The 26,099-nt window shown below is 37.7% G+C and overlaps 1 protein-coding gene across 9 annotated transcripts in view; it reads left to right on the forward strand.

The window, feature by feature from the left end:
• The window catches only part of PKP4 (plakophilin 4), a 180,748-nt gene that overhangs the window by 31,030 nt on the left and 123,619 nt on the right, over nt 1-26,099 (forward strand). For 7 of the 9 annotated variants that reach the window (XM_072418185.1, XM_072418187.1, XM_072418186.1 and 4 more), the window contains exon 3: nt 7,455-7,531. The exons of the other annotated variants lie outside the window; for them this stretch is intronic. In XM_072418185.1, coding sequence (XP_072274286.1) covers nt 7,477-7,531 — 55 coding nt within the window. In that variant the 5' untranslated portion in view covers nt 7,455-7,476. The remainder of the gene's footprint in view (nt 1-7,454; nt 7,532-26,099) is intronic. 9 annotated transcript variants of the gene reach the window in all.

Here is a 26,099-nt window from a genome sequence, read left to right on the forward strand (position 1 = left end):
TTTTTCATTTACCCCCTTCCCCCAGTTCACTGTGATGAGCATTCCACCTGTGTTACAGACTGTTTATCCAAAAAAAATCTGATGCCAGCTGACAGTTTAAAGAACCCAGTGAAAGCCATTAGTACATCTTTTTGCATGCAAATTTATATTTGGATTACAATTACATTATCATTACAATGATGTCTGTGTAAACCCATAGATCTATTTTATATAAACGATGTGCATATGTTATAATCGGCAAAGCAGTTCCGACTTAGGAGCTAGTCATTTTTTCCTGTGACAGGTAAGCTGCCTCCCCTGTAGAGTGTGGGAGTATTGACTTCCTTTAGTGTTCCATTGACCCTGCAGGGCTTGTTTAAACAGGAAGATTGTCACACCCATTTACACAAGACTGATTGTGCTGCAGACACCACACTTCCAGCTCTGCAACTCCCTCTTCTGTGTCTTAAATGTGTGATATTTCTTTTATTTTGCTCCTGTAGTGGTAATTTGGCCGTATCAGGACTTCTTTTTATCTGTGATACAAACAGCAAAAATGAAGGGTGCATTTGCTTATGACAGAGTAGGGGGGTAGGGGGTATACAATGATATTGCCTTAGCTTTCTCCTGCAGCACCTAGGTGGGGATACAGGAAGTGGACATTGTGCTGCAGCTTCTTAGGCATTTTCTGGGATGTGTGAAGGAAGATGTCCCTGCCTGCACTATAGAAATCCAGTTAGGGTGGGCATTGCATTTCATCATTTTACCCCTACAGGTAAGTTTATGCAGCATTTAAGGTACACAGAGAGGGGCTACACCAAATACGCAGACCTTGACTGAAGTGTAATGTCTACTAGAACTGTCCCTGTACATTGTTAAAGAGCAGAATTGTCTCCCAAGTACTATAGCATGTTTTACCCATTATCTCCGTAACACAGGAGTGGGTCATCTCTATTTCAGGGGCATCCAGTGCCAGGCTAATAACAATGCAATGTGGAAAGTTATAAGCTTGCTAGATTTCCTGGAAGGATCAACTGGTACTTTTACTGTTAGAACAGATGTAGCAAATTGCTTTGACTACTTAAGACTAGACTAGACAAGAAGCAACTTAAAAAAATATATATTGTTGGCATATGCATAATTTAAAGTTTATGTATACAAATACTTGGCACCTATATTTACCTTTACTTTTTCCTGTGCATTTTGATAGTTTTGTGCATTCTCAAGAGTTCCAGTGAGGTGTGAGTCAGGTAAGAGGGCAGCTCTAAATTTCAGATGACCTCTTATACTCTACTCAAATGTCAGGCAAAAACACAAAAGACAAAATTGCATTTTTGCTAAAGTGCGGGCTTCATGCTTTCATATAACAAAGCCATATTTGCTGTGATCTCCAGTGAAGCAATGGTCTCTCTCAGGAATAACTGGGGCCATTGCACAGACATGCTAAGACCAGGCATGAACGTTTTTGAAGCAAAGGCATTGTGACAATAGCCAGTGCTGTACAGTGAGGAGATCTCTGGAAGTGAAGGATATGACCATTTTAGGTTTGAAATTTCTTTCTTATAGAAACCTCTAATATTAATTTTAATAGTTTTGGTGGCATCTAATAAATTAAGCAGCATCTGGTAAACTTTCCACAAACTGCAACATTAGTGAAGCCTCAGTGAAAACAGTATTTGTTTAATTAACTTTTTTCCCTAATGGCAGCTTGTGGAAGCAATAAAACAAAAGCTGAGAAAAAAAGCAAAGCTGTTTTTCTAATGAAGTATAAAAGGTTGGGGGAATAAAATGATAAGACTTCCTAATAAACAGCCCTCACTGGTTGCTGGTAAGGGATAGGCTTCATTCTTTGGGTTTTGGTGGATGTGCAGGGGTCGTATATTATGCATTGATCTTAACAGAAACTCTTGGTTCTCTTTATTTTAAACGAAAGAGTGTAGTTTAAGTTGCTCTCCCTTAATGTCGGTGGTTGGTGGAGGCTTGGCAACGGAGTTTCAGTTTTGAGTTGATGTAAAAGCCAAGGCATTAATTTAAGATAGAGCAGAGATTGTGCAAGGATGTTTTTTACCTGTACATTTTTCAATTTGTTTTTACTATGCATATTAAGTCTTTGTTTTACAAATAAACATTTAATTCATATGACAAGGCTTAGTCTACATGGACTGTTTCCCCAGCGTTTAACCTGAGGCTTTTAAAGCCCATGTTTGAAATCCCCATGCATTCCAATGGGCCAATCTATACCAGGACGTTTCCTTCAGGTATGTTTATGAGCTTTATCTTAAATGTTGCTTGCAACAAATAAAAGATTAAAACTCAGGGTTTATACGAGGGAAAACACCTGAACTCAATGCAGGCTTTTATGAAAGCTTCTATTGAAAACAATGGGGGCTTTTATAAGTGTTTTTATCAGGACTTTGGAATCTGGAAGCTCCCTCTAATGAGGAGACTCCTAGATCTCCACCACCCCACCCTGGGGAATGAGTACAGGGGTACATAAAATATGTGTAAAAAATTGGACGAGGCTTTAATGTTAAATTATTTTATTAAACGTGTGTGTGTGTTTGTGTAACTAAATGTTTTTTTTTGTTTTGTTTTGTTTTTTTTACAGGTTATGCAAATGACAGGATGATTCCCACGGCTGCAACCATGACATGAGCACAGCCATGGGACTCCTACTTACACTGAGGGATCCCCGGGCACTTGGGGTTAAATGAGGACAAGGCTCTCCATTCACCTCTAGTGCTTTGTGTTAGGCTGAGGTTTTCCATTTCTCAGCCATTCAGCACTAGACTTGAATGGGTAGACTTGTCCCCTTTCATCTTCATTGCTCTTTGATTGGCTGAGAAATAGGAAACCCTGATGACAGCTCAAGCATCATCAGGATTTCCTATTCCTCAGCCAATCAGGGAGCAGAGCAATCGGCAGAGCTCTGCTATGCTGACAGCTACGCTCCCCTGATAACTCCCAAAGCCATATAAGAGCTGTAGTATGGGTTTCCATTTTTATGGCTGCCAAGTAAAACAAATATTTACAACATTTCTAACACTAGAATCTAGATGTCACTACAGGTTTAGAGACTGTAAGGGACTCACTGAATGGTAACAATATTTGGTAATCTGGAGTTGATCTTCATAACGCATTGAAGGCAAGCTGCTCTTATGACTACTTTGTTTTAAGCCTTCTCTTTGGTAGTCAATGTAAGTTTTTATTTTTGACTCCTGAGTTATACGTTTTTCCACTCTTGAGCAAAATTGTAATAAATACACCTATTGAGGAACAGTATTTAATGTCATAGTTTTTACATATTCTATTAAGCCTAACATAGAACATTGATTCCCTCATATCTCATGTTAGACGTGAATAAACTTGCTTTTTCTTCCACAGGCTATTGGCTATTCATGCACTAGGACAGCTTCAGAAAAGTGCAGATTATCTACCAATATATTGTGGGCATAAACAGGAAAAACTCCTCAGTCACAGTAAGAACATGCAGATAAACTTTTGTCCAAAGCATAGAAAGACCACTGGGGTATCTCTCCCTGCACACACAGCAAAAGATATAAACCTCCACCAATGCACACTTCTCCCAATCAACAGTGCGGCTCGGAAAAGAAAGAATGAGCTGTTGATTGAAGCTGCGCAGGAGGAGGGTGTTGGGCTGCCAGGCGGGGTGCAGGAGGGGCGCGTTGGGCTGCCAGGCGGGGTGCAGGAGGGGCCTAACCCTTGCTGCAGCAATTTGTAATTCATAAAATAACCTAAAAATAACACAAACCAACAATACAGTAGGATACTATAAATGTAGACTGACCACAATTGTAGGTTTTATTTGGCTTTTAATTAGGATTGTATGTATAGATATGCCTGCAACATATTATTACTCTGGGTAACAAGTGACATTTGATGGGGGGAAAAAAAGAGCATTTCATGTCCGTCTGTCTTATTTCTATGAAAGATTTCTGTAACAGCTGCAGAATGACCAAACTGCCTAGATTAGACCATTTAGAAATCAGTTTTCTTTGTGTCTGTTTAGATAGAACTCGCAATAAATGTCTCTTTTGGAAATGAGCAAAATTCTGCATGTATTATTTTGCATCCAATGAGATGAGATAATGGATCAAGCCAACGCTGTAACAAAAGTTTCAGAACGTGCGTGTTGCTACAGTTTTTCTAAGTGCGGATTTGCAAAGTAAGTTAGATTAAGGCCCAGCGTTGACCAGAAACAATGGGGACATGAGAATTTCCTGCAGTATAACAACACAGGCTAATCCACTGAGGAAAAACACAGGCCAGCACTTTATTTGTTCTCTGTTACAAATTGTAAGCTTGCATTTCTCTGAGCTTTCCATTGTTTCTTTAGGGTGCTTTAGGGTGCCAGTGTTTCTTTTCTCTGTCAGGAACATGTGCCGCATTTCAGGAGTACAATGGCCAGCTGTATGTACTGGATGCTGTCACCAGGACCTGTCTAAGTTCTCTTCTAGTGTTATCCAGAACAGTTGCAGAAATGGTGAAAGCATGTTGTGTCTCACATAGATTGACCCAAATGGCTTACGTTTGTGTTTATTTTATTCAGAATTTTTTGAGAGCATCGTATGGCACTTTACACACAATGGTGTAAAATAGAAAGTTATTGAAAATGAATGTTATGTCTCAGCTGGTGGCTAACGAGCTGCTTCTACACTGAATAGCTAAAAATGGAGCTTAAAGTTTACATATAGCCAAAAGTTTTTGTGAGCAAATTCAGACTAGTGCACACAACCAATAAAGCAGTACTGTCTACAAAAACCCATGCCCATTAATGCCTTCAGAGTTGTGTGCTACCTCATTACCCTTATTCCTTTATGGTAACATATAGTCTTTGGTGCACATTTTACAAAAGACTGAAACTCCCTTGTTTTTATGTATTTAAATAATAAAGTTAGAATGTCCAACCACTTGTACAAAAAGTGCAAACAAATTACAGTTAGAGTTAGAGTTCCTGATGACTTCCACCTCTCATGTTCACCCTCTTTAAATTATAAAAAAAAATACTTTTGCAGGGTATCGGAGCGATAAAGCTCTCCCTTAATATTGCAAGGTCTTTAGCTTGGGTTGTCCGCTTTACAAAGATAGTATATAAATTTCTGGGACCCAAATAAGTCTTGGAAGCAGAAGAACTTTACTCAAATTACAACCTAGCTAAACATGCAAAATATTAATTGGAGATTAAAGATGATAGAAATTATAGAATTTTAATTGAATAGTTCTCCATACTATCCATTCTTTACTGTGCTACAAATGCCAAGATGCTTTCATTAATGGGACATGTTAAGGTTAAATATGAAATAATTTGCTTTCAGGGTTCCATAATTTACTTACATTGCCAAACCCTAATTGGTTTGTTTATTTTTTTTTTAAGATAATATTGTTTTAAAATATTTCCCTTTCTGACAAAACAGGAGACTTATTGAAAAGGATATAAAAAGTTACCTCTTTGGACATACTGCTTCTTGAGAATGGAAAGGTCAATCTGCTGAATACATTGGATTTCATAATACCTGCTGCATCTGTTGTGCTGGATAATTAAAGTATTTGTGGAGTTTTGCAAATGAGAAGCCAGTTCTCAAAAAAAAAAAAAATCCCTTTTAAAATTGTTTTAATAAAGTTCTACCGTAGTTGCCAAAACTGTAATGCTTTACCTGTGGCCCAGTAAGAACTGTCCTCTTCTCAAGCCTTGCGTTTTTCTATCCAAAACAAATACCCATTTGCATGTCCTTTTTTCATAATTTTACTTGGGTGCCATGAAAACATTACACAGAGTTTTGAGCTGCGTTCTCTGTCTAGGAATTTTTTTTTTTAACAGATTGACAAAGTGATGTTTAACTAGTTGGCAAATTATCGCCTTTGAAGATAATTGCATGCAAAAGTCTTTTAAATTTCTGCTAATTGGAGCTATTTGTGTAGCAAGAATAAATAACCCGACATGCAACCTGACTTTTAAGAAAGCTGATAAATTTGCTTTGTATGTATCTTCTAAATTGTACCGGTGTGTTAATTTTGTTGGATCATTGCAGGGTATTGGACTTCCTGCATGAATTAAATTTTAACGCGCCAAGTTTAAATGTGAGACAGCATAAAAATTAACTCATTGCTCTTAAGGTTATGGAAGGTTAATATTGTATATGCTGAGACTAAAGCAGTGTTTTTCAACCACGGTTCTATGGTGTCCTTAGGGTTCCCTCGGAGGTTGTTAGGGGTTCTATGAGCAATGAGCAATTTGTGACTCTCCGGTCAGTTTACCTGACACTGATAATTTTTTTTCCTCTTCATCTGTAAGGGTGACTTCTATCCCACCTGCCGGTAATGGTATTCTTCCCAATGACCACTACACTATGTGAATATTTATAGCAAGGATTCCCCAAGTTCTAAAAGTTATTTCAAGGGTTCCCCCATGTTAAAAGGATTTAGAAACACTGAACTAGACTGTAGGCTCAATAGAATTGTTTTGCTTTAAATTACCCTTAGGACTTAATACCGGGTGTGTAAAACTGGGTGGGTGGATGGTCAGCAATACTACTAACTTTGTGGACTGTAGGTAACTGTATTTTCATGCGGTCAAAATCAACTTGTCTTCAGGAAACTGCACTGCATTCTGCTGCTACTGTGTGCGAAAAATGGTTCTCATCTTCTTCCATTTACTTGAATAGTAAAGGTTTGAACCGTTGTTGAGACTGCAGCAGAACTCTGTATCTCGCATCCACTGCTTGCAATGAACCAACAGTACTATCAGTGTAAGTAACTTATGTACTGAGAAATACAATACAGATATACCATCCTGCAACAATTTGTACACCTGTTACAGGAAAAGGTTAGGTTTTCTGTACCTATAAACATTGCAGCTTATAACACATAATGTGTTGGGGTTTTTATTTTTTTTTTTTGTAATCATATTAAGTTTTATAAGAATATCTAAACATATGAGTATAGCAGTGTGTAGAGGGTTAACTGAGAATGTTTAAGTTTTAATTATTGCTAAATGCCAAATAAATAACTTAATATACAAATTATTAGGAAGGGTTTGTATTTCACTATATTTTTTAGGTTATCCAATACCGAGATTTACATGGCTCTGCATTGCAACACAGCCCTGTCTGCCTTAGTTCTTTTCTGCTGCAATTTTACTTTAACATAAAGTACTTGACCTTCAGCTACCTCATTATTGGACAGTAAGAAGAGAAGCAGCAGACTAAACTAAATATATTTTTTATCCTTTTTTTTTTTTCTGTCTTACCAGTATGCTTCTTTCTTTGCACCACAGTGGCTTCTTATGCTGCTTCCCCCTCACCCTGTCTGATCTCTTCTGCACAGAGGGCTGCAAGTGGTTGATGGCCATCTGGTGCTTTCCAGGCTCGCTAGCTGCTTGTGATTGTGGGCAGCCCACATGCTTTTAGCCAGAGCACTTCAACTTTTAACTTTTTTTTTTTTTTTTTTTTTTATAGGGCCCGGTCCTACTGGCAATTTATGGACCATGGCTGTGCCTGTCAGTTGGTAACAGCACCGCTTCATAGGCATAGAGGTAAAGCTAGTATAAGCAAGCTATTATTTTTGCCTGTAATTACACTTGAAGGCTGGGTACACGCGTGCAATAATTTCCGTTGGATAAGATCTTTCACAATCCTTACCAACAACAAAAGACTGAAAGATCTGTGAACGAGCAATGTACATACAGCGCCGTTTTGCTCCATTGAGGGGGGGGGGGGAGAGAACGGCAGAGCGGCACCCCACTTCGGTCTTTTATATTCGCTTGCATTACAATTGTTCATTGTTTATGGATCTACCAGGACGTATCAATGAAGAATGTTGGACAAGTGCTGTATACACTTCAGATTCTCGTCCGATACTGAGGTGATAATCGGACGAGAATCATCTGATTTGTGTACAAAGCCTAAGGAGCTAATATAATACTAGACCTTATATTAAACAAAGTAATGTAAAATTTATAAAAGGCTTTGTTTACTATAAAACATGTCTGACACTTTTTTTTTTTGGAGAAATATACCTTTGTTTTTAAAATACATTCTCCCTCCATTAGCATTTGGCAGGTGGCGGCTCCTTGAAATAGCTATTAGTAGAATTTGTCCAAGGGCTACATTGGTTCTTCTTCTTGGTTTACTGAAATTTGTTTTCAGAAGGTAAACTCTAGGCGTTTATTAATAATGGATTTTTCTGGCAGGGACAGTGTCTAGAAAGACTTGCATCATCTTTTATTGTTAATAGAATACTATGTCTCCTCCGACAGCTAGCTTTATTTTCCAATAATTACATATCCATTCTCAAAAATATAATGAAATGTTCTCAGGCAACCCCTGGCTGGCCATTTCTTGTGTCTTCTGTTAAAAGCCAGCTGAAAAATACATTATTTAAATTCTTCATTGCTTCCTTACCTGGGGTTTTATTGCAAGGCCAATTACTAGAATTCTGTCTATTCTTATTGCATTTGTTGAAAACATGCCATTGGTAGCGAAGCCTTTCAATGCAGACTTCAATAATTCAGCAGCCTGGTTTTGTCATTGTTTATGTATCTGTAGAAAGTCATTAGGACTGTTTAGATGATAATGGATTGTCCTAGTCTTCCAAATACGGCTCTGATGGAGTGAACATTGCAAAACTCATCGTACAGGTGTGTTTGGTTTTCAGTAAAGAGAAATCTGCCCTGAGAAAGGGGGAAGCAGAACTAAACCTGCATTACTCGCCTATCCCTGTTTCACAGTCGGGTGCAGCCATCTTTCTTTTGATTTATTTGTTTTCCCTGCTTACGATCGGTCATCTTGATTGGCTGTGCCAGTAGGAAGTTCGTACAGGCGATCAGAAGTGCAGTCCCGGTGTGTACAGGGGAAGCTGGGATTTCACTGACCACAAACTCTAAGCGGCACATGTGCAACTTAACAAAATTTGACAGCTGGACAGAGATCAGGCAAGTATGAACAATTCTTGCAGATGGGACATTGCCTGTCTGTGACAACCACCTGATCTATATCATGTAGTAGACCCACACCATCTTCCATTTATACCAGCTAAGCCCTTCCCAGTTGCTTTTTATCAGTATTGTACAGGGGGGCATCCCTCTGATGTATAGGCTGATTTCAGAGACTAACATTATCTCATAATTGAACCGCAATTTACTGGTTAACCTTTAAATGGCAAATCATACCACTTGTGTCTGCTGGCAACTGAGATTTTGGTTAAATGCAGGTTGTGGAAATGAAATGACAATGTCACAAAAGTGTCTAAATTGCATTATCAGCTCGTTTTAAAGAAAATTTCCTCTTCAATTCGTTGCTCTAGACCAGAGGTCAGCAAACTTTTTTGGCCACTAGGCCATTTTAGAGGTAGGCAGAAGCACACTAGGCATTGCCCTCCACCAGGAACGCCCCCTGAAAGGAAATCCCTCTCCTCTGCAATGAATATGGAGGAGAGGGAATGTTCCCTATTTACCCCAGAGCACCGCTGGCTCCAGCAGTTTGTTCTGGCTCTGCCGCAGGTTGCGGGGCAGGAATAGGCCAGATCAGCCAGGGGGCCATAGGCCCAGAACAAACTACCGGCTAGGCCGTATCGGGCCTAAAGGCCGGAGTTTGCCTACCTCTGCTCTAGACTGATGGCTACTACTTCATCTAATGTAAGTGGTATCAGGTAGAGAACGTGTGAATTTTGTGACTTAACAAGAAATGTTCCTAAAATGTAAAGAGTAATGGAAGCAAGATGGAAGTACAATGTTATGATAGTGTATGTGTAAATGTATAATTTTATTTGACCATTTTTTTTGTGAATGAACTTAGTTTTGTTATTTTATATAAATACTTTTTTTTTAATTTAAACTTCCTTGTACAAATAAACATTTAAGAAGGTGCATTCATGACATTGCAAAGCACTGTGGAGTCTCTGATAAGGAAGTAAAGCACCATACTTGCTTCGTCTGTATACCAGGCACAATAGGTGGTCATATTTCTCGAAGCTCGAAAGATTAAGAACACAGACACACACACACACACACACACACCTCAGACCATCTGTATATATGAAAATGTATTTCTGTGCCATAAGCTCCATTCATACTACTCATATCTTGCATCAAGCTTAAGGGTTTTTATTTTTTATTTTTTTTAGAACTTGACAGATCCTAAATGCTTGTTTGTAAAGTCTTCAGACTGTTGGTTTTTCACAGTATGCTTAATGATAAGAAAGCTTGTCTTTATGGCCAGTCACAGAGAGAAGGATTTTTCTGTTTCATAGATTGCGTTTCCAGTCTGTGTCCTAATCTTTCTAATTACTGGAACAAGCCTTCACATGTCCGTGTACAGACACGGCGGCCTTCAACTTACCTCTGAGTTTAACTTGTAATTCCAACCCCTTTGCCGGCAGTTACCTAGCAGGAACCTATTTTAAACAGTGAAGCCTGTCAGTCTCCAGGGAAATGTTTATTATTCAGCAATTCCATTTAAACCTGCACAACAGTCTGCCCTCTATAATTTATCCAGCAAATAATGTGCCGTAGAAGGCGACCTGTCTGCATTGTAGGGTTATTTTCTATATGTCCACCTCATTAGTGTTCTACTCTGGGAAAATATATATATATATATATATATATATATATATTTTTTTTTTTTTTGTGAGAAAGGCTGCCTGCCTTTCATGTAGTTAGAAAAGGAATATAAATTTGTTACAATGTTAAAAAACATTTGCGGGTTCTGTAGTTTGTGAAAACATATAGTTTAAAATGAACCTAAACTTTGTGTTGGATTGAATGCGGAAAAGTTAGCTATGTCACCTGTCCACCGTAGTACAGGACGTGACAATAAAAATATGAGTGGTTCTAACAATTCCACATTCTAACCATAACCTTGCATAAAAAATCTTCAAATTGTAAGCTCTTCTGAGCAGTGTCCTCTACTCCCCCTGTGTCACTTTCAGTATCTGCCTGTCACTTTTATCCCCTATTTATTATACAGCGCTGTGTAATATGTTGGCGCTGTATGATACAATTGAATATTAATAAACATTTTATAGGTGTACAACATTGGGCTGGATGGGCACTGTATGAGTTGGGGCTGACAAAAAAACTAACATAAATTTCATTCTTATACAATGCAGGAAATATGGAATTACAAAATCCCAGCGTACATCAGATTGAAGAGAATGCTATAGAGATGAATTGTAACGGATCAATAGTTCCACTTTGTACAGGAAAAAAGAACAGCCTTTCACACATGTTTAAATGCTGAAGAGTGTTTAAAAGTGAAGAGTGATTATCACAGCATTAGTGTTGGAGTATATCTGCTGGGTAAATGACCTAACCTGAACACCACAAATGGAAGTAAAAATATGTAAAAATCCAGGGATGTGTGCATGTATTTGTATGTGTAAAAATAAATTACACTCTTTCAATTATGTATCGGGACGAAGTCATTTTTATAAATCTAATTTCGGGTGTAAAATGCAACAGATTCTGCTGCCATGTACCAAAAAATGTGGAAAAGCACATGAAATATAAAACACCCCAAGATTGAATATCTTGTAGAAAGACCTTTTATAGGAAAAATTTTGAATTTTATTTGTGTTTTGTTTGACTTTTTCAGTCGCTCTAAGTTTGCTGGTGTGCTTGAGAATATTTTCCTGTGTGTGACCCAGTTTCGGACAAGTTTTAGTTGTCCTGCAAACACCATTATACCGTATATTCTAAAATCAGAATATCTTTACAAGAAAAAGATTATATTGCACAATATTTGATGTTCTAAGAACTCTAATGCATCAGCATCTACAGTATTTCTACAGGTTCAATGTTTTCAGAAAATGGGGTTTAATGAGTGGAATATTGCAAAAACTGTTCAACCATCTGAGATAAAAAACGACACAGCATTACCACTTAAGAGATAATAATTGGTGCTCATTATTGGATCAAGTCAGGTTTGTAATCATTAGGGGAAGGGTAAAGGTTGGGGTTTAGCATGAAGCTTTAGGATATTCTGGCTTTAAGGAAAAGGATAAGGTTATATTAAACTTCAAAAGGTTAATGGGTTTTCACTCTTATTTTTTTGTCAGATATCCCTAGGAGTATAAACCACGGCACTGCGATGATCAAATTGCCATGTTCAATTTAACACTAGCCACAGGGGGTCATTTGGGGCTATACATGTTCCTGGTTATGTACTGGATGGCATGGCTCTGCCAATTTCTTGTACGTTTGTAAATTACTTTCAATAATGCCATTTGCAGCTGGATAAACACAAGAAGAGATATACAAGGCAGTCAGCTGCTGTAGATGAAATAAAACTCCTTCCCTGGTGTATTAAGACAACCTGAGACACGTACCATACAAAGGTCACTGCTTACTCATAGGTTTTGATAGTAGATTTCATGCTTAACTGTTTTTGTTCCTGGCACACAGACAACTTGGTCAACAATAACAGAAGGTGTGGGCAACCCAACCCGCAGACATAATAGCAAGTAGATATCCCAGAGTGCAGTGTGCTACTCGCTTGCTACACTAAAGGTAACTTAAACCTGGTATAGAAACCTCTAGATGTGGTGTTTTAATGTTTGGATGATTTGATATTCCTTTCTCTAGATTATTGGATGACATCACTTTGACATATTTGTCTGTAAGTTAGTAAAAAGTATAAAACCTCCATAGGGATAGCCTCTGGGTAGTTTCTCTGCCTCTGGGTAGGTAAAATTCCTATTTAAGGGGATGTCTGATGAAAGAGCCCTCAACACCAAATAGTCAAATATTTTCCTTGTCCTGAGTAGGAGAGATGGCTTTCAATTCATTGTCCTAATTACTAAGGGGTCTCGGCAGAGAAATTTTTAAATGGATTGATTGAAGGCAGAGAGGCCTACTCTGTCCAAGTATCCAAAATGTTTTCTACTTTCATTTTTTTAAACCAGTTGGGATGGGATTTTCAAAGTTTTTCTCTCTATTGCATTAGTTTCCTATTGTCAATGATTGTGTTCACAGGTACAATACTAAAAAAAAAAAAACATTTCAGAAATGAAAGTTCTTTCACTGCACCATTAGCTATCATGTGGCCATCAACTAAAGTGGAAGAATCTATACAATACAGATTTTGAAGTACATAAAGAATGTTTTCTAGATACAAGGCCTAAAGGTTTATTTGTCCTTGGTTAATGTTGAAGAATATGGATAACCATTATAGAGGTGACTTCAGGGAGGGGTTTATGTACACACACATTTTAAATGAGATTACAGTAATTTAACTGTTCACTTTAGTTTCACTGAACTTTCACTCAGACAAAAGTGAAAGGCTTTGGAAAAACTGGTTGGCATTGTACACATCCTGGAGTTTATAGTAAATGCTGTTGGGCTCTTAGCCAAGAATTTAAAGCACATTGTACCTCACATACTGAATACACAGAATGATTGGATGGTAGAGGTCAGGGATTCTCTACTTTGGCTAAAATGTCTTCTTGACAAACTTTACAACACGCAAACACAATGGCGCAACAATGTGTCAGCACCTGGTTATCTGGATGCAACAAACAAACCCTCTCATTCCATTTCGTAAATCCAGAATACAATTGTTTGTGGACATATGGGAGTACTTGGTCATTCTATCATAAGTAATATATGTTTTCCTTCCCCAAGAAGTTTTGTATTCTTGCGCATATTAATATGTTTCATATTTTGTTTTTAATTAATGAAAAGATTACAGAAGTGTTTAATAATATAGGAACAGAGAACAGAAAATAGGGGTAGCAACGAGATACCACCCATAAATAATATACCAGTTAAACTTGTATGAGGACAAAAAAATCATAAGGGGTAAAAATTTATTCATTTTGAAAGTTCATACTGACTTTAAAAAGAAACTTAAAGCCAAACTAATCCTTCAACTACTCCCCCATCTCTGTTCCATCGCAGGGTACCACCATCTTCCCTCTTCTCTACTTCCCAAGACTATCTTCACCCATCTTGATTGGCTGTGCTGGGATGAAGTAATTGATGCGCAGCTTAGCGTCGTGCCAAATAGGCGGTTTATGCATCGCCTGTCCCTTTCTGCAACAACCTCCAGATTAAAACGTGGGGCTTTATTTCTTCTTTATAATTTTAGAATGTGTTACTTTTTAGGGCACCTGAAAGTAATTTTTCACACAGGTTGTAGATTCTCCCTCTTGTGGCTGTCTCTATGAATGATAGTAATGGTACAGTTATTAGTCTGCACAGGTTTACAGCTCTGCACTGAGAAGGGAGTGGCAAAATATTTATTTTGTACAGCACTTCCAGACAGAAGTGGAGCCTATTGTATTTATAGCTCATACTTACCTAAAAGAGCATCTGAGAAATAAACAAAATAAAACAAAACAATCGGATGAGAATTGGTATTTGTAGAGCCGGTGACTGTTGTAATGGTGGAAACAATACTGAAGCGTATTCAACCTGCTGGTTGAACTTGATGGACCTATGTCTTTTTTCAACCTAACCTATTATGTACCTATGTACAGCTTGGCAACGGTTGCCTCAGACAACTTAAGACTACACTGTGACTACAGTCACGCTGCGCCTTCCTTGTTTTTACGTCTCTAGTACGGTTTGTGAGTTTAGTGCAATATAAAGGCATTCTAAAGATAGGAATTTAATAGAATATTAATTTTGTTTTATTATTAAAACATAAAAATTGCAAATAATGTCTACATTTTTCTGTGGACCACCAAAATGTTCTCATAGACCACTGTTTGGCGACCACTATTTTAGGTCATCATTTCTCAACCAGGGTTCTGTGGGAACCTTAGGTCAATGGGCCAGTTGTGCCTCCCAGGTCAGTTAACTCTGAAAGTATTGCTGTAAGGGTGATTTTTTTTCCATTGGCTAACAAAGTGAAAACATTCATTCCAGTGTCCTCCAACCTAATATACCATAAACATGGTCTAACATAAGTATTTCTAGGAGCTCCTCAGACCAAAGGGGGTTCCCCCCATGTTAAACAAGGTTATCATCACTTGTTCTAAGACTTATTTTTTTTTCAGTTTGGTTCCTTAGTTGGTTTACTCCTTGATCAGTAGGAAAACTCAGGAGATGAAAAGGGGTCAAAGAGTTACTTGTTTTCTTCAACCACAGCCCCCCACTATTGCTTATTCTTGCATAGCAAATTAAACCTAAAACTGCTGGATCTTCTAATTTGTCATGTGGTTTTCATCAGAGGTAGGCCCTACTTTTGCATTTCCTTTGTTACTCAGTACTGATAATGCAGCCTTGTGGGAGATTTTAAAGTATGTACCAATCCAAAACTATCTTTTAGTTTTGATTACAGTAGAATATAAAACCCTTTTCAAGTTTTTTTTTTTTTCCATTCTTCTCTCGTGTCCTAGTGTGGAAATTTACCTTAACTCCCTGTGCCTCATTGTACTTTCTATACACAGTAGGAAGTAATTAGAAAATCTCCCCATCCTGGATATTTGTAACATGCCTCCTTCATGCAGCAAGTGTTTCTATTTATTTCTTGATTTTTTCCTTTTCTTTTTGTGACACGGGCACATATTGACAGGTAATCGTCCATGCAACGTCAGAGACAAAAATAAAATGCTAAATGTGCTGTATAATAAAAAATTGCTTTATGTATATTTTAAGCTTAATGTTAACACCTTCCTAATTACACAACGGATTACCTTTACAGCAGTTTGTATTGTAGTTTGTCGATCAGAAAATTCTCCCCATCTCTTCCAGTGCTTATACGTTCTTTTAATAACCTTCTTTTTATGCATTTTTCTCTGCAAAATGCTGTCTTGTTTTTATTCCGATAGCTCTGTATTATTCTGCTGATGGATTTCTGCAAGTTGAATGTCGTTTTATTTATTGCTATAAGCAAGGGTGGCTGAGCGTTTCTCTACTCAGAAAGAAAGTTGCGGGTCCGTATTTCATATCTATAAATAACTTATTGAAATCACCCCGTTCCTGACTCTCATCCAGCTCGCTGCATGTTGCTATCCACAGTGGGAAATTTGTTTGGTATAGGAACCTTCACAGGAAAAATATTCATATCTGATAAGTAGTCTAGTCATGTACAGGATCTCTTTTATTACATATAAACGATTAGTGACCTTTATACAGGAAACAATATTTTATCTTTTTATCAATTTATTTTAATTGACCTTAAAAACCTTAGTCTAGGTAGCATAACCTTGCAGTGTGGATAGGCACTGAAATTAGTAAATGCTTGTTTAGGTCTTGGGGCAATTGGAATTGCAAATTAATGTTAACCAAGCTTACTTCCAGTAAGTTACTTCAAAAATTAAAACACAGGCCAAGAAGGTTTTATGTATTCCCTTTTTAGTCTTGGGCTTCGTGCACTTGTTCAATAATTGTGAATTGTGAAAGATCCTTTCCAACAACAAAAGACCTCACAATGCATTAACGAGCGTTGTACATACTGTGCCGTTCTGCACTAAAGAGAGGGAAGGGGGAGAACGACGTAGCGGCACCCCACTGCGCGCTCTCCCCTTCACTTTCTTTACGATCGCTCATCATTCATGTATCTGCCTAGATGGATCCATAAACGATTGCTGTATACACACCAGATTCTCATCCGATATCAGCCCTGAGGCGATTAGCGGGCAAGAATCTTCTGACGTTTGTACGTAGCCCAATTCTCTGGTTTACTGGTGTGATTTGCTGGGTTTCAAATCTTCTTCTGGACTGCAGGGTGGGGGAGTCCTTCAGTTGGGTTGGAGAAAGGGATTTGGGGAAGGTTGGGTTTATGTTTTGACAAAATAAAAATTAATACTTAAAAGTATAAAATAATCAATGCATCAATATTATAGAAATACTTTATGAAACTACTAGTTGCTAGTCTGTTTAGTTGACACGTACCTTTAACACTTTCGAAGTCAGACATTCAATAAGTAAGTCATGGGGGATATCAGTCAGTTCTTCTCTGTATATTTTATTCAATGCTAGTGGTTAAGCCATGTACACACATCCGATAATAGTCAAGCAAGACAACCAGTTGTGCTCATCTTGGGGCGAAAATCTGTATACATTTTTTCCCCAACTGCCACAGTGGATTATTGAATGACCGCTGTGGAGTAGAGCACAGGAGGGTGCCGCTCACTTGTTCTCCCTTCTCCATAAAACAGAACGACGCTGAATGTACAGTGCTAGTTGGTAATCTGTCCCTGGAAACAGTCACAAAATATAATTTTCAGGGACACTTCACTTATGTCCATTGAACATCTGTACACGGCGATCTAAAATTTTAGGGCATTTCCCAGGATATTTTGCACCTGAGCTGGGAATTCCGTTCAGCTCTCTTGGTCAAGAGGTTGCATTCACTTTATTTATTGACATGGTTGTAGTGCAATTCCCTGCATACATTGCTCCCTAAATGCTTCAGAGAGACTGATAGAGCTAGCAAGATCTTTGAAGAATTACACGGGATGATTTTTGTAAAATAAAAATATCCAGGTTGCCTTGAGTACCCATTATAGGTTCAAATGTGATGTCTTTTTGATCTCCAAAATATTTGTTAGCTAGAACTGTCCTTGCTACAAAAAGAAAACTAGACTCCTTTAAATCACTGTCATGCTGCCTTAGAAACAAGATGGAAAGTTTATGATCCGCTCATGTACATAGTGAATAAATAACACACAGAACATGTAAAGCCTTCTCATTTGTAATATTCAGCTTGCACTCCTCCATGCACAGGTGTCTCTGCATTGAATATTCAAATACTTCTCTCTGTCATATACTTTTCTGTCCCCCCTCCCTTTAACTCTGCAGGATTGGAAAGGTGTAATGAATGTGTCTGATTGGCTTATTGTAGAACAGATTGCCTGGCTGTGAAAAAAAATGAGAAGTAATTTGCTTTATTGCATCTGTAAAAGAGGAATTGACTATGAGATTTGCTCTTCACCTGAGTTAAAGCCACTGAATAGTAATTGTGTGAGCTCTCAGCTGACAGGTGCGTGACGAATGTGAGTTCAAGGAGGAGCGCTTACAGCCACGTTTACTTCTTTCCTGTTCTACCTTTTATTTTGGTGTTTCAGTATGTTGTGTGATTTCAGTTTCTCATGTTTTCTTTCCCAGCTGGTTGGGCTCTCCAGCTGTTTACATGTGATTAAAATATCCAGTGTACAAAGGGGAAATATTAAGATTTTTACATATAGCTGCATTCTTGTTTATGCTCATCTGCAATTTATGGTATGGTTGCTTGAAGCAATTCATTTTTTCTTTGACAGTATACACTTTATATTTTTTATTAGGCTACAAAGGCGACACAGGAAAACTCCTCCTAGGATATCCTTTGTATGGAATAAGTTTTACAGTTGGCAGATATTGGCAGCATATGCTATAACCAAAGGCATTGACAGCTTTTGTTGCAGTTTTTTTTTTTTTGGTTCCTTCCATTTACCTTTTTAACCAGGAGTAAGGTTTGCCCCAGGGGTAAAAGTGTCAAAGTATTTTTTTCGTCTTGTTGAGCTGCTAGGCTATCTATATGCTGCACTGTGTCCGTAGCTGAAAGTGCCATAAACGTATGTATACTAATCAATTGCACTTCATGTGTGAATGGATTTGTGTAACGCTTCCATTGAAAATGACCAATCAGATAAATACAGAACTTGAGGAATCCATATTTGATTTCAACCAGCAATGTTATCTCCCTTAGGACAAGATTGCCCCTTGGCAGATTTCTGGTAGCTGTAAATGGTGAGCAGAATAGGTTTATTTGTAAGTCCAAGCTGTCATTGACAGTGGTAGATCCAAGGACTGTTAAGGATGGGTACAATCTTGTATGATTTTTGGTTCATTCCTAATGTTGTAAAGAGTTTTCCCCCTTCTAAATCTAGTCTGGCTTCCATGTTGGGAAGGAGGTCTTTAAAATTCTCAGCCTTTGAAATATTTTAGTCTACAGAGTGCAGTCCACAACTCCTTTTTTGTTGGACCCTTTCGAGTGATGTTGTGCCCAGGAGGTACTGGTGAAACTGTCTATTTTTTTTGGAGATTCAATGTTTCCATTCATAGGCAGTGGGGTCATTTTAATTCCAAGCTCCTTCATCCTTTCCTTCCATAACTTACATTATTATATTTTCTAAGGTGGGCAGTATATTCCCTAACATGGTGTTTTTGGGTACATTTTTTTGGTGAACTGCTACCATTTTATTCGGTCAAGCAGTGCTGCCTGGGTTATTAAAGCTAGCTTTGCAAGTTTTAAAGGCTAAATTGTGTTTAAAAGGTACAGCAATCCTTTAATTCATTGTAATGGTAGAATTGATTTTGTAAAAACCTGCAAGCGATTGTGCATTTTACTCATGTTCACTGAAACTTTTCATTATGTGAAGCTACTGCTTATCTTTGTAATTATCTGCAATTTTCAGACCATCTCACTGCCTGCTTATGCAACTATAGTTTTTTTTTTCTCCTGTCTTTTATCTTTGTTAATTTTTTCTGTAAGGCGTTCCAAAACCGTTTAAATTCTGACCCTGTTTAAAATCATTAACCTTATCTAAGACAAACAAGTCAGCATTGTTTTTGGTTATGTGGTTTCTACATAAAGTGATGAGTAAATTTTAACTAAAACTTGGACAAATTATAAATTGCAGTCAGTTAAATTTCACTGTATGTTTAAGCAGACATTGGCATTTGCAAAATGAGGTTTTTGCGAATTTGCCTGTGATCATAATACATTTTCTGCCAATGACCTAACCATACAGAAGGTTACACTTAAACTCACTTTGCTACTCCCATCCTCCTGTAACAACAATATAATATAATAATGTTGGTACAAGCTGGTTCCAATCCATTAATGCCAACCTAGTTTTAGAAAATCCTGTATTTGCATACAGTGGCATTCCTAATACATTTCTTAATTTCCAGATTAACATTTTGCAAGATCCCATTGTACATTTTTAAGTAGAGAGGGTTAAGTTATTCTTGAAGTGGAACATAAGGCCCACTTTGAACTGTAGGGATTGGTGGGTATTTCAGAAGAGGGCAGACAATCTCCCTCTGCAATAATTCTGTATAAAGAGAACACAGATAGACAACTTACGTGTGTTTAGATCGAAACAAACAACTCTTTTCTACAAATAACAAGGAGAAAATTAAATGGTAGATAGACCTATGGTCTATTCCAAAAAATTCTGGTTAACAACTAAAGTACTGACCTCAAATACAATAAAAATGTTTATCTCATATACTGTGAGAAACCATGATTTCATACTAGCTATACAGTCATTGAAATGTAGCTCCAATGAGACATACAAAGTCAGTGATAATACAAAAAGTCCTAAAAGTACCAACAAGTTTCACAGTACCTGCTTCTTCAGGGGATATAGGTGAATAATTTAAGCTGAGAACGAATAAATGATGTCATGAGTACTTGAGCTAGACTGTATGATAAAGGTAAGAATGCTAATATTAAGACCTAAATTACACATGAACCAGGTTACTTCAATGGTAGAACCATAGGTGGATGTTAGTTGAAAAGGAAAGTATTGGGTCTCATTCATGTGGTATATGGTAAATATTTAGGTGCTGATTTAAATCAGATCATTGGTAAGGGTCACATCAAGGCCTTAGGATAAGAAAGATCTCGTAAGTATGGTATATCATATTGTTCGGCACCATTAGGCCATTTAAAAATATATAGGCAATAGTCCCTCTGCAATAACTCTTCTCACCAGCTTAATTGCACCCAACTGTCATATTTTCCTGAGCTGCACATGCAATTGAAAAGATGGAGAACACACAACAACACCAACTTAATGTAGACCTAATCTTTCCTTTGTTTTTGTATACTTCTATACTTTTAACAATCAACAACAAATGGCAACTTTTAAGCTTTAAAGATCCTGGACTGGTAGCTAGTTAGATGCCCTCAGGTGACTGTGTTATGTAGACAAGCTGCAAAATGTTGTATGTTGGAGTTCTTTCAGCTCCTTTTAGGTACAGTACTACGCGTTGGTATTGGTTTCCCCTATTTGCACAAATGGAATTGATCTACAGTAAAATAAATTATTCTCAGGATTAACTTTCTTTTAGTTGTCAGGTAAAATTTTTTTGTTTGACATTAGCTATTTATTTTTAGGACAAATGTTTTATTATTGCAAGCAAATTGATTCTTTAGGTAACAATAACCTTTGATACTCTCCTGTCCTCATTCCATTGCAGAGTGTCAGCATCTTCTCTCCTTCTTTTTGTGATTTTCGACCAACTTGATTACCCTGGCCAGGCAAGGATGATGTAATAAAGGGAGTTTATTTAGTGCTGACAAATGCTGGGAAAGCCGCAATTTGCTGGGCATCCTTACTAATGCTGATGGGTGATCAGGGATTTTGACAGCCCTTGCTGATCACAAATTCTTAAAGTGAAACTTTAGTTTGCCTTCAACTGCACACAAAGACTCAAAGTGTTCTCTGAGTGACTTAAGACAGCATGACAAATTCCTAAATAAGCGGAGCTATGCCCCGTAATTAATTTGATGACCTCAGTGCCCTACAGCTCTATGTTCGTTTTTATAGCCATACAGTTATTATTCTGGGCTATAGCTGACAATCCATTGAAAAGTGTATTTTGCACTGCACAGCTTCTCTCCTTTATATATCTTTTCCTCTTTTATTATCTGATACATACTAAAATGTAGAAAGTAGAATCTGATTAGTTGCTTCTAGGAGAAACTGATCCAATTTCACAACAGCAATAGTAAATCCTTTTGTTCTTCTGGTTTTAGCATATTGGATATATGTAAATTAGAAAAGGTGGGCACAATTACTAATAGCAGGTAAATTTGGTTAAATAGGAAAGTCTCAGTAATAAGGAAAAGGCAGGAAACAAAAAACTTTTTTGGTAGAGAAAACATACCAGGTTTTCTTCTATATATACCTATCTGCTTAGAACATCTTATAAATTAATCTTAGGTCCACTTTAAGAATGGTAGTCATTCTGGACTCAATTTAAAGCAGAGCTAAAGTGGGGGGCTGGGGGAGCACACTTTTTAATCCTGCAGATCCCTCGATAGTGCTGGACCTTTCGTCGATCCAGGGACAAAAAAAAAAAAATTACAGGACGGCACCGCCATGTTCTGTCATCTTGCAAGATCTGGTGATGTAGCCTGCTGTAATAATAAGAGAGCAGATCTCACTGCATGCATGAAATTGTCTTTCCCCTTGGTGGAAAAAAATCGGGCTAGCGCAGAAGGAGCAGCCAAGACTCACCCTGGATGCGTGAAATAAGGCTCTGCGCTACCATTCAGTCTTGACTGCTGCAGAAATCAAGACTAAAATGTACAGTGCTACAGTGCCTACAGTGAGTTTAGTCAATCAATACTCGTCTGGCCCTGTACTGTTGCAGGTGCCACCATCTTCTTTCTCCTTTTCTGCATTCTGATCTTCGACCACCTTTAAAAGGCCTGACGCGGGTGATGTACTTCCCACGCATGCGCTTACGAGTTCACTCATTCCCGGCACCTGCAAGGGTTAGTCAGGATTGCCAGTTATCCCTGACAACAAACAACAAGCTGCACGTGCACAGCTCCCCAAAATTTGACAGATAGGAAGCAGTCAGACATGTAAGAATAGTTATTGCAGAAGGGACATCTCTTGTCACTTTAATGCAATAAGCACCCGCCTAAATGCAAACTCAAACTTCAAAGTGAGATTTTAGTTCTACTTTGGGGCCATGGTAACAGGTGTTATTCTACATTTGAGTGTTTACGTTGGGTGAAAAGCCTATTAGAACCAAAGAAGCCTGCTGCTTTTGGTTTCACGCTTTTCATAGAAAAATCTTAGATTCAGCAATTCGTAGTCAAAGCTATGCTTATTGACCGTGACACCGCTCGTTCAATACCATGACAGTGAAACTTTTTAATCTCCATCTCACTCTGTATATACAATAGCTTGTACAAGCACTATTTTTATTGAAAGCCAGCTCGAGCGGTTTGTTATTGATCCATAAGCGCCGAGCTGTGCTTTAACTGGTGCCCTGCTGCGTCTAGTAGAACGGCCATTAAACTTTTTGTTATGTTTTGCGTTTTTGTTCTCTTTTTTTCTTACTTGATTTTTTCGCCCCTTTAAAATCAGGACACATACTCATCATGTAATTCTTTTCTATCGCATGTATAATTTAGGCACTTGAAAGCAACAATTTTTTGGGCTCAATTGAACCAAAGCCATCAATAGCATTAAAAGCATAACGGGGTTCATTGGTATTTTTTCTAGATCCAAAAAAAAGGTTATATTGCTGCCAATATATTTTTTTGTTAAAATGGATTGAATACTATTGAGTAGTTTTACAAGCTGCTTGAGAAGTTTTTTTAAGCCATAATATATTTTAGATATTGAATAGTAAGAAAATTCCTAAATTGTTTTGACTTTAAAATAATTTCAGTAATTTTATGAACTACAATGAATGCACAGGAAAAAAATGGGTACATTAGCATATATTTACATGTCCACCCAAACAAATAAACAACCTGCTAATGTTGTGTTGGACCCCCTTTATCTTGCCAAAATGGCTCTGACCCATAGAGTATGGACTCCACAGCACCAGATACCCTTAAACGTTGACAACAGATACTTTAGTTCTGGCATCTTCCTGTTGCCATTTCTTACCCAGGTTAAGAACGTATCTAACTATTTCACTATTTTACACAGAACTTTTTTAAGCAGGGTGGGAGGAAGTTGTAGGTTGGTGGCAGCCTCTGCATCACGAACCAACTTTTCAGTAACCACCCAAAAACAGCCCGCTGGTCACTGAAAAGTGCCGGGTGGTACGCCTGGCTAAAAGGGGATAGGGAAAACACTGAATTGTTTGATCTAAAACAAGAGTGTCGAAAAATATCTCTGATAGCAGTAAATAATGTAATGTATGCTTTTCAAAGACTCAAAGTCAATAAAATGACCATACTGTTTATAATACAATTATGGCTAATATGTAGCCAGTCCTTGACAACTGGAGGAGAAACCCATTATTTAAATTAAGTTGTGTTTCATTAGAGCAGGGCAACATTTTCCATTGTTTCAAAGTCCAGGTCTGATTCTCATGATTGTAGGTAGTTTTGGCAATACATGGCAATCAACATGGGTGCTCTAACTGGTCTGCAGCTACATACAGGGCAAGCTGTAATGCCTTGTTGTGCTACAGTAGTTGGTGTAAGGTCAGAAAAGACAGCAATTCCTTTAATATATTTTTTTGATTGTTGTATATTTTATATCTCTTAATTTTGTTGAAAGTGTCTGAGGAAACTTAATTTCTAACATTCCTGAATTTGTATTTAGTAGCCTCAAAATCTTTTCCCTGGGTTTATACTTTTCCTCCTTCCTGCCACTTAGTATAGAAAGTATTAGTTAGTATAGAAAGAACATCATTGCTTGTTTCCTAATTAGAACTAAAGCTAAAGCGCAGACACCGTCTGAACGCAGAATTATGAGTGTCAAAGGCCACCTTAGACAAACTGAAATAATTATAGCCTGTGAAACCAAATGCTGCATTAGCATTGTTGCAACCCACTGTGTATCTTTATTTCGCATATGTATACCTTGTAGTGCACAATGTTCAGCGCAGTGTTCTGAAATCCACAGATCAGGTTTTTCTTAAGTCATAATATATTTATTTTTTAGGAAACAGTGTCTAAGATTTACTACTTTTAGTGATGCAACAAAACTTTAGGCAAGGGATTGCTTTACCAATACATTGCTGACGTGCATGCCGCCTCTCTAAAGGCCTCTAATTAAAATATTAGTAATTCACAAGGACATTTTTGAGACGCCGTCATCAAAATTGCAAACTTGAGAAAATGTACAAGTTCAAAATATAATCACCCATATTTTCTTTTCAGTCTGTATGTTAATATTGATTGCATGTATCTGTTTATATGCCATTGATCAGTTTTGGGTTGAGTGATCCTATACTCTGTTTTGTGTTTTGGGGGGGGATTGCAAAACCCTTCTTTTAGTGTCCTGTATCCTGACAATATTTCTTGGCAATATATATGTTTTTTTTATTATTTATAAAATGTTGACTTATTAGTATCACATATCTCTGTTTTTCTGAAGCCTGGTGCATTCTTCTTTCGACAAGCAGCAATGTTTCTTCCAAAGCCAAATAAATCCAGTGATTTAATTTTCAGTCGATCGCAGGAACAATGCCTTCCAAACAGCATTTCAAGGATACATGGCATATTTCAAGAAGCACACATTGCAGCAAGAATAGAAAGTGTAATTGCGGTGCATAGCTTAGCTCTGGCACACAAGATTGGTATAAATGCCTCATTCTGTAAACAATAGACCCCATTTATGATTGTAAATCCATTTATATAAATACTGAAAAATGTATCTTTCAAGTATTTAAACTGGAAGAAAATACTATGGGATTTTAGTATCCGTTCAGTTGACAAAATTGCTTGCTGTTATGTTGGCAGTCCATTTCGCTGTATTTAAAGTTTTTGTATTCCCACAGATAGAAAAGCGTTTTCAGTGGAAGCCTTGGAGACACTGGGATATTTACATATGCTTGCACATGGATACATAGGACCTATTAATATTAAGATTTGAAATATATTGGGTATTTAGATGAAATCTGAATGTTGGGAAAATGTTTTTGATTTTTAAAGTTTTGGATGAATGATCACCTGAGATGACTGTTAAGGGACTTCCTGTATGGGGGCAAATGTCACTCCCTGTCCCCATCAGATGTGTATATGCTTAATGAGGAACTAAACCTGCAATAATCTCCTGTCCCCGTCTCCATCACCATATTCTTCCTTCTCTTCCTGGAGGCTATCTTCAGTCATCTTGATTGGGTGGGCAGGGATGACCTGCCAACAAACATTGAGATAGGCATGTGCAGCTCTGCAAAATTTGACAGCTGTGTGACATAAAAAAGGCGTGTAAGAACCGTTCCTGCAGAGAAGACATCACCTGCCAATTTCTGCAGTAACAACCTGCCTGATGGGGATTTTTTTCCCTAAATGGGACTTTAATTTTTACCAGTATGATTGAACGTAAAATGTTAATAAATTATGACCCTGCTCCACTGTCTTTGCAACCCCACTATGAGCCACACAGCCCAACCTTTGAAAGATGACTGGGTCTTGTCCCCATTTATTTCTGTAGAATAAGGCCTCCAAGAATATAGTCTA

This window comes from Pyxicephalus adspersus, chromosome 7 (genome assembly GCF_032062135.1).
Source record: "Pyxicephalus adspersus chromosome 7, UCB_Pads_2.0, whole genome shotgun sequence".
Classification (NCBI taxonomy): domain Eukaryota; kingdom Metazoa; phylum Chordata; class Amphibia; order Anura; family Pyxicephalidae; genus Pyxicephalus; species Pyxicephalus adspersus.